General features: G+C 43.1%; 1 protein-coding gene across 1 annotated transcript; it reads left to right on the forward strand.

Annotated features, from left to right (window-relative positions):
- Positions 1-1062: 1062 nt before the first annotated feature.
- PLPBP (pyridoxal phosphate binding protein) lies at positions 1063-8975 on the forward strand. Its single transcript, XM_078861380.1, has 9 exons — positions 1063-1222; positions 2848-2964; positions 4382-4489; positions 4682-4717; positions 5070-5145; positions 5692-5823; positions 6846-6988; positions 7181-7279; positions 7470-8975. The coding sequence occupies exons 2-9, from the start codon at positions 2884-2886 to the stop codon at positions 7590-7592; spliced, it is 798 nt and encodes a 265-aa protein (XP_078717506.1). The 5' UTR covers positions 1063-1222; positions 2848-2883; the 3' UTR covers positions 7593-8975.
- Positions 8976-9429: the final 454 nt, after the last annotated feature.

A 9429-nucleotide genomic window follows, 5' to 3' on the forward strand; every position in this document is an offset into this window, starting at 1 on the left:
GTCTATACATGTGTATGTTTCTCCATTGCGATGGGACTTTGTGGGGTGAACGTTGAGATTTATAAGGTCACGGGGTGACCAATACGGTCTGAATTGGTCTCTAATAAGGTAGGCGTTGATAAGGAGGAGTTGACAGGTATGGGTACCGGCGTTCCAGACCACGTCTATTGCTTTATTTGAATACGTGCCAGCACGCTCGTTGGAATAACGGTTGTTGGCAATCCACTGCTGGATGAATGAGGCCTCCGTCACCCATTGTTGGCCATACTTCACCACATTGGTCACTGCAGCTTTGTGCAGGGGGGTGGGTGGGGGGGGGGTTGGCCCAGGAGCGGTCGAGAAATGACTGAAATGCACTTCAAATCGACGTCGGTGTGATGCCGTGCAACTCACAGGTCGCCGGTTCGATTCCATTCGATTTTGCGGTCGCAACAACGGTCCAATATTCTTAGCCCCATCCCCCTGGCAAAGCCGCCTCTGTCTACCCAGCCGCGTAAATGACTACACCGCGGTTAGTAAGAAAGTAAAATGACTTTTCAAATCGTAAAAAAAACGCAGCCTTTGCGATTTGCCAATCGCATTGTTTCAGATACCGATTTTAAATCGATGAATCGTGCCCTGACGTGGAACCAATTGGCAGCCCACTTGCTCTTAAGGATGACCGGCGTTGTTGCTGCTGGTTATTCACAATTACTTTATGCGTGTTCGCTTGGGGCCATGAAGATAAAAAAAAACATTTACTTTTTTTTATATACATTAACATTTTAAGGATATATATATTTTAAATGTATTTTTTAAATGTACGCCAATTATAATATTGGTTCTTTCGGTAAAGTTATGTAGAAGGGAAATAATACAATTACATAATTTTCTCGTTTTATTTTTATTAACATAAATGTTATTGTTTTATTTATTTTATTTTATTATTTCCTTTTTACGTGACTTTACCGAAAGAACCAAGAATACGAATCCCTGCAGTCACGAAAGCTTTATATCGAAATGTACGACAATTGTTAAGGGCCACTGTGTGTGTGTGCGCGTGTGAGAGAGAAATTTACCTCCTTAAGAGGCCTGGCGTCTCGGCTAGAGTCCCGACTGCAAGAGCGTTGTGGTTAATCTTGGCCGACATCGTTCCATGTACAATACGCTAATTATTATTAAATTGAATACTTTCTAGCTATTATTATCGTTATTGTTGGTATTAACACGGAACTATCATCAGGTAAGCCGTTAATGTAATAACGCTTCCCACTGCGCTGAGCCCTATTGCATGTACTCGCTATACTGTACATTTGTTATATATCTAGAACTTTACATGCTTACGTAACGTTTTACGATAATTATATCAAACCGTAACATGTTTAGTGTTCCGAATATAATTGTTTCTCGTATATTTTACGTGTGCTGAGCAAATACGTTGCTGTGGATTGGTGCGTGTACCACGTTTGAATGCGATTGATGTTGCAGCCAGTATAACTGCTCTGTTGTTTGTATAAGGTTATTTTATGTGCTGTGTTTAACCTCGCATTGACGTCGTATTTATCTTTCTGTGCCGCTTGGGTGAGACTTGAACTCATGAGTTTAAAGTTGTACACGTCCAAGTCCCGGCAGCGCGAGATATAAACAGCTTGGAGCTGTTATGTACAGACAGGGTAGTCAAGATGTCTTGTGACCCTTCATTTCATTCTCTAAAACTTAATCGTTTTTTGAAGTAAGGTTTATTTAAAACAAATTCATATGCAAAGGAAAAACATTCTTATGTTAGGGTCAATTAATTGGGCGTCACAAGACATCTGGGCCACCATGTACAGTACTGCAATGCTTCCCATTTATTTTTTACGTTTCACAACTGAGATGAGGGCAATTTGAAGCAACAACTCTCTTAAGGATGGAGAACTGGGATTGAACATGCATGAATTTTGATTTAAAGCGTTCGTGTCTGCAGGGATTCATATTCTCGGTTCTTTCGGTAAAGTCACGTAGAAGGGAAATAATAAAATAATATAAATATAAAACAATACAAATTTTCTTGCTGTGCATTTCACACCTGATGATGATTGCTTGTGTTGCAGTCGAAACGTCGTGAGAATTATATTGTTTTATATTTATATTACTTTATTATTTCCCTTCTACGTGACTTTACCGAAAGAACCAAGAATATATAAACATGCATGGTTATATCAAGGGGAATATTGTACAACGTTTTAGCGGTCCAACAATCTTCTAAAAATAATTGTTACCTTGTCTGCATCGGTGTCTTGCCTGCAAAAAAAGTGTGTCCGTATTCAGATAAATATTGGTTTCAATTATTTTACAGGACGACCGTTTATCGTTAAAATAAAAATTGCGAGCTTATTACCCCACTGGAATTCTATGCACATGTAAACACACGCCCACTGGGACATAAGGTGTGCATGCGTGTACCATAGTAATTCAATACGCTTGTTTTTTAAAATTCACATGGTCGTGATTCTCATAAAGATTATTGCGGCGTTGGGGTGGACCTAGAGTGGATACGGCAAGCACAGTGGTTCGTGAACTGTGCTGTGAAGCCGGTCAGCCGAGTTCGCTTCCAGACCACGGCTAACATCTGTGGACCGGTCCTGGGATTTCAATTCACCATTCCGCGCTGACCAGCGTGCTGAAGCATGGTCAAACAACTCCTATGATCGGCACGGTGTGGGGTGGGGGGGCCTTCATACAGCAGCCGCTTTACAAAGCGTAGTTATTAATACGAAAATCTCCTCTGGTAGTGCCGTAATGTGTATAAATCACAGTACTGTACAATACTCGTCTGCTGCAATGCACTGCCTAATACTTTGTCGCCGCGATGTCATTTGTGACCAGTGGGCAGGTGCGGCTTGTGGCTCAACGTTGCTTCCCATGCAAGATTCAATGGAATTGGCAGGAGCACTTTGCTCCGTGTTGGATAAAGTGAGGGCGGCCACTGCCCGCAGGCCACTTGTAAGTGAACCGCTCCTGTCACGCACGTGATGTCCGTCCCACAGTTGACCATTTGGCAAGGCGGCGTGGGTCACCACAACTGGCCGTGCTGCAATGGCATTCCGCTATCTCTCGTCCTCCTGCTTAATAATGCGTATTTGTGTCTGCGATGATGAAGCTACGCCACTCTGATTTTTTTTATTTTTCTATAGCACTGGTATTCTCTTTTTTAGTTAAAATTAACATAATATCTGTCATAGTTTCTGCTGGCATCTGTTATTTTTTTCCTTCCATTTTACAGAATGTCAAGTTTGTCCAGGTTTTTCTCCCATCGCACCTAGCTATGTGTGATTTTGTGTCTGTCTTTATATTATGGTGCACGCTTTTGCTGTTTCGCAAATCTCTTGCAGTAAACTTGCATTGGTTCTTATTGCCATCCATGAGCCACGCAAGTAGTCTTTTTCTGGCACCATTGTTCACAAGTTGTGATCTTTCTGTCCGCTGCATTGATCACCCGTGTCTCACATGCACCCGTTGCATTGAGAAAAAAAAACGTGTTTTAACTTAGCCTGATTTTTTTCGACTGGAATGCTGCAGTCAACTAAATAGCTTGAGTGATTAAGTGAACACAGATGAACTTGTAAGCTTTTGCTACCCTGTCTCAGTCAACTGTTTAATTATTTCCCAACTCGGAAAAAGGGGTATATAGTGTGACGAGAATGCGGTCGCTGGTAATTGATATAATTTTGCGCCGTCAGTAGCATTTCATTGATGTGTAACTCTTGTGCAAAAACCCCAGTTGCTTCACCCGTTGCCTTAATGCTCAGGTTTAAACGAAACGAGATTTTTTGTTCACACTCGACGGCAGCTGCGTGAACTCAAGCTGTCTGACCACAACGCCGTGAAATGCCTTTCGGATCGTAGCGGGAGGTTTCTCTCATTTGGTGGGTGGATTTAGAGGAGGGAGAATTGTACACAAATATGAAATGTTTATTGTGTTTGAAGAATGCTGAGAGCATTGCTGTTTAAGCATCGATTGCGGGTTTAGCATGGGGTGATAAATGTATTGATATCGATTTGTAAGGCTCACGATACATGCATTGAATATCGGTATAATAATCAGTGTTTATCTACTTGTGCAATTATGTGGAAATGATATTCCTATTTTATATTCATGCTAGTGGAACAAACAAACTTTACAAACTAGATAGAATAAACAAGGAACGATATAAACCATATGAGAAAAGTTAGACAAAAAAAACCCAATCAATTATTGAATAGAATCGTTGTCCTGAATCTCAACAATACATTTGAGTCATTGGGGGCAATTAATCATTACGCTCCCGAGTGCACGTATTCCCCGGCACGCGAGCATCTCCCCCCCTCCCGACACCACATATCACGGGTTCCTCCGTGACTTTCTTTGTTCATCCGACAGCATCTCCCAGACACTCTACCATGCCTGGTGGCGGTGAGCAAGACCAAGCCGGCGGCCATGGTGATCGAGGCCTACAAGCACGGGCAGCGTCACTTTGGTGAAAATTACGTACGTGGGCACGTCTGACCCCTCGCCCTCGCACTGCTTGACCCCAAATCTGTCTGTCTGCGTCAAGTAATGTGACACGATCCCATGTCGAAATTCACCGTCTGCTTTTAATGAGTGACATGCGGGTTCAGTCGGGTATTGAACTGTGGCAGTTATGAAACATTGAAGTCACAGCTGTTATCAATCTTGCAGGTTCAGGAATTGGTAGAAAAGGCATCGGATCCTCAGGTATAGTAGATTCATGAGTGTGTGTGCACGATGTACTCAAAATAGCAATTTTTTATTGTTCTTAATATGCATGCATATATATGTTTAACTTGTTTTGTGCTGTATGTCGCCAACTGTGCTAATCGGAGGTGGGGGAAGTACAACACAAATCAGTTCTAAAGAAATGAGTTTTCAACCTAGATTTAAAAGTGTGTAGCTTCAGTGGCTTCCTAATATCCGAAGGAAGAGCGTTCCAGACGGCCACAGGAGCGCATCTGAAAGCGCCGGGGGATGCAGTGACCATCTTCGTAAATGCTTGCCTTTGAGGTTAACATCGAGTTCTCTCTTAACACCGAGTTCTCTCCTCTTGCAGGTGCGGTCGCAATGTCCTGAAATAAAGTGGCATTTTATCGGCCACCTACAGAAAGGCAATGTCAACAAGCTCGTGAGTAAGTGTCTTGTTACCGTCAGATAAGTCTAAGATTATCTCTGGCACAGGAATGTTAAAGGGTGCATTGTTAAGCTAGAGCGTATTGTGTTTTTTTTACGTTGCCGTTTCAACACTTATTAAAACTGTACATGTACACCGATTTGTCAGTCCACAATTGGATGAGTACCTCGCGACGTCATGTAGATATTGGGGGTTATTTGACGATACTTCACCGTGCTGGTCAGTGCGGGTTGGTGAGCATAAATGCGGGAGCATGGGAGTACATTCCAACAATGGATTTTGCTGCACCACCCTCTTCTGCCCACAATGTAGCCCTGCAGCCCAATTAAAACATGTTTGTGCATGGTGGTCATCCATCCAAACACTATCCAGGTTATACCTGCTTTGCACTGAGATCTGATGGGATCTGGTGCATTCTGGGTGATTTTTTTCACGGTGCATCCAAAATGTATGCAGTTATATTTATGGCTGCAGTTTACTTGCACAATGCCTTCATTGATATATTGCTACAACCTAGGGTTTATGTTTTGCTTTTTTTATGCAGCTACGCCAAACCTGTACGTGGTGGAGACTATTGACTCGATCAAGCTCGCTGAACGGGTAAATGCTTCCTGGCAGAAGAAAAGCTCGGAAAAGTTAAAGGTCATGATACAGATCAATACGAGCAGTGAAGACAGTAAGTAAGCTTCGGCAACTCTTCCGAAATCCAGTTTTGGTTATATGTTCTTCAGACCATGGTAACTTGGTGCAGAAGGTATTGGTGGATCGCACGACCAGGGGAGATGATGACGACTTGGGGAAGCCTTCATCCAGCAGTGGATAGATCATGGTTGATGATCTTGATTATTGTTTTCATTTTAAACGAAAATCATGGTTGCATCCCCATTTAATTGTGGTATTTTATTTTACAACAGCTGTAGACTATAACATAGGGTTTTTGCGGTTGTGCCTAACAACCCCGCCTGTTGGTAGGCACGATGTCCAATGTTCCACTCCATGTGTAGTGACATCGCGGGATGTCACTGTAGTGCCGGCCTAGAGAGGCACGGCGTGCGGTGTAACGGCATCGCAGATATCACTTTGGTGTGGATGTAGTACCGGACCAAGAGAAGTTCGGTCAGTACTGATTGATAGCGCTGGATGGCACCACGCTCGACGTGCAGTGCCGGCCCTACAGGATAGGGTGTGGGAGTGCCGGCCGTAGGAATGGGGTTACTAAAGGCCATGGCACTCTGGTTGACCCGAGAGGACACGTGACCAGTTAAGTCTACAAAGGGGCCCCAAGTAGGGGCTTGGGGTGGTCACGTGGTCGGGGTGCAGATCCTGCTCGAGGATTCTGGAAGGTGGTCGTGGCCAAGGGCAGAGCCGGCCACGACGCAGAGGATATAAGCCAGGTCCCCCAGAGGGACCGGCGTTGTTGTTCATCCTGAAGAAACCTTCGTCGACGTCTACGTTCTACCGAGTCTCCAACACGTGGACCTGGACCAGAGCTCTGGTCCCGGTCCGTAGTAGCAGTTACGTTGTAACTAGTGTAGTTAGCCTGGTGGTCACCACCATAGGTTGTTATTCTGTTAAGGGGCAGTTACCCCGTGTGTTGGTGTTAAATAAACGTGTTGCCTCCAAGAGTACGTCTGCGACTCGGTTGAACTCACTACACATGTAACATTGTTTTGCCCTTTTTTTGCTGTTACCTTTAAGGCAAACATGGGCTGCCACCTAAAGACACCGTGGACACCGTGAAGCAAGTCTTAGACAAGTGCACTGGACTGGAGTTCTTTGGATTGATGACAATCGGAATGTATGGACATGACCTGTCCCAGGGACCCAACCCAGACTTTCAGGTAACACCTACGGAATGTGTCTTACACAAACTTCTTGTTGCATATTAAAGTTATATAAGAGTTCAGTCGTGGATTTGCAATGAGCTGATTTTGAGCCAATGTAGTACACAAAACAGGCTTTCGGCAATAAAACACGAGTGTCGCCCGCGTGCTATTAATATTAATACGTGTGTGTGTGTACCTCTGGAACAGAAATTGTTGGCTTGCCGTGTCAACTTGTGTGAGAAGCTTGGATTGAAGCCTGAGACCATTCAAATGAGCATGGGGATGTCAGGAGACTTTGAGCATGCGGTAAGAGAGTACATGTCACGCCATGCACAGTTGTTTTCCTTTAAATGCTCGCACATACCCTGTCCTACTTGTGAACCGCAAATCGTGCACAGAGAACTGTAATAAGGCCGAGTGCACATGTTCAAAGATTGCACCCCAGGTTCTTGCGTATTTTGCAGAGACAAATGTTGCGGTCTTTTGCTTCCGTCAGATTGAAGTCGGGGCCACGAGCATCCGGGTTGGCAGCACGATCTTCGGAGAGCGGGACTACGGAAACAAGGAAGCGAACAAAGGTAGCGACGGAGAGGAGGAGAGGGGTTCTGCCGGAAGATAAAATCAAACTCCCGCCGCCATGCTGTTTGTCATGGAACCTTGCTGTTTCAGAACAGTGCTGGACTTGAGTGCTTGCTATCGCGGATTTTGAGCGCTTTAAGGATGCGGTAACAATTGTATGATTCTTCATTCGAAATCTCGCTGGCTTTAAAGCGTTTGCACTTGGGCATGATGTTGTTGCTTTTGCTGGAAGTTTGAAAACAATATGCAGGCTGCCCATTGGTATTACAAAACACTCGAATAAGTTGAAATTCATGCATTGGAAATTCGCATTCGATTAATAATGTGTGAAGTGGTACATTCATGAATCCATTATTATAGTCATATTTAGAGTCACTGCTCCATTGTGGTTCGTAAATTTGAATTTACCGAGTAAATGATAAAGATCAGCATTTGTTAGTTAGGTGTAAATTTTACACTTTGCTAAACACTACAAGGGCACACCATTGGAACCTCATTTGCCAGAAGAAAAAACATGATAATTGGTTTGTTACCCTTTTATCTGGCGACAACACTGACACCTTTTTTACAAGGAGTCGTGCTTGCATAACCCACAATACCTGCAGTTGTAATGCAAACAAAAAACACGTAACTCTGATAATGTATGCACTGTCCTTGTACAGTGCATACATTATCAGAGTTACGTGTTTTTTGTAGTTGTGCAGTGCATACATTATCAGAGTTACGTGTTTTTTTTGTAGTTGTGCAGTGCATACATTATCAGAGTTATGTGTTATTTGTTTGCATTACGACTGCAGGTATTGTGGTCTATGCAAACATGACTCCTTGTAAAAAAGGTGTCAGTTTTGTTGCCAGATAAAAGGGTAAAAAACCAATTATCACTACAAGGGCACGGGTTGCTATCTGTTGTCATTCTGATTGTTTAATATTTCCTAGATTTGTAGCGTTCGCAGGATCCAATCACTTGAGTTTCCAGTTGCCTTGCAGTGAAACTCACATTTTGGAAGATTCCGGTTGATTTTCAATGACAACGCCAGGGTTGTTTACTTCAATAAAAGTTTTATGCATTACCAAGATTATAATTGTGGATTTTTCAAGTTAAGTCTTCAAAGTGCACACAATTGGTGAGCTTTCTAAGGTACCAATTGTACATTCTTACGTTGGTGTTTTTCACATCCGTACGTACTTGTGCCCACATTTTTGTTATTTTTAAAATACTTCCATCAAAACAGAATGCTTCATTAACACGTTTGAAAAGTTAACAAAAAAAGAAATGCAAATTCCAAGGCAGACGTTGTAACTCTGAAGAAACACAACGCATCACCCCCATGCATAAAACTGGCACAAGAGGATTACGCTGCTCAGTGGAGTAGTTGAAGATTAACCCGGGTTCGAGTCGACCATGAAAATGTGCTTTAGGTTGCAAAACAGCTTTTTCTAAATGTTTATATTGTCATTGAGTGCCACACTTGGAAGTGATTGTGTAAAATCAATATAGGTATTTAGTTGTAATCCAATAGACCTTAATGAATAAATAATTATTATTATTTATATACAGTACTGGAGATTGGTAGTGCCAGTGGGTTGAATTTTAGGTATACTTTGCAGAAGTGCATGTGTTGTCTGACCCACGTATGGATCTTTAATGACTTCAGATGTGATTGTGCAACTTCATCTTCTGGGGCTCTTGTTTTCCACTGGCCGGGTGGCACTACTCGCTGCGAGAGTTCGGAATGGATCATGTATTTGTCTCATGATATCGCACTGAAAGCGCATTGGAATAGAAACTGAGCATTGAGACGGTGCTCATCGCCTGCTTACAGCCCTGAGCCAGTGGTGGAAATTCCCCATTATTATGGCCAAAGCTAGTCTATCCA

This window comes from Lampetra fluviatilis, chromosome 12, assembly GCF_964198595.1.
Source record: "Lampetra fluviatilis chromosome 12, kcLamFluv1.1, whole genome shotgun sequence".
Classification (NCBI taxonomy): Eukaryota; Metazoa; Chordata; class Hyperoartia; order Petromyzontiformes; family Petromyzontidae; genus Lampetra; species Lampetra fluviatilis.

Coding starts and splice junctions, on each gene's coding strand:
- PLPBP (XM_078861380.1), top strand. CDS start 2,884: ATGCAAGATTCAATGGAATTGGCAGGAGCACTTTGCTCCGTGTTGGAT. Junction 5,146..5,691: donor CAATGTCAACAAGCTCGTGA/GTAAGTGTCTTG, acceptor TTTTTTATGCAG/CTACGCCAAACCTGTACGTG. Junction 7,280..7,469: donor CAGGAGACTTTGAGCATGCG/GTAAGAGAGTAC, acceptor TGCTTCCGTCAG/ATTGAAGTCGGGGCCACGAG.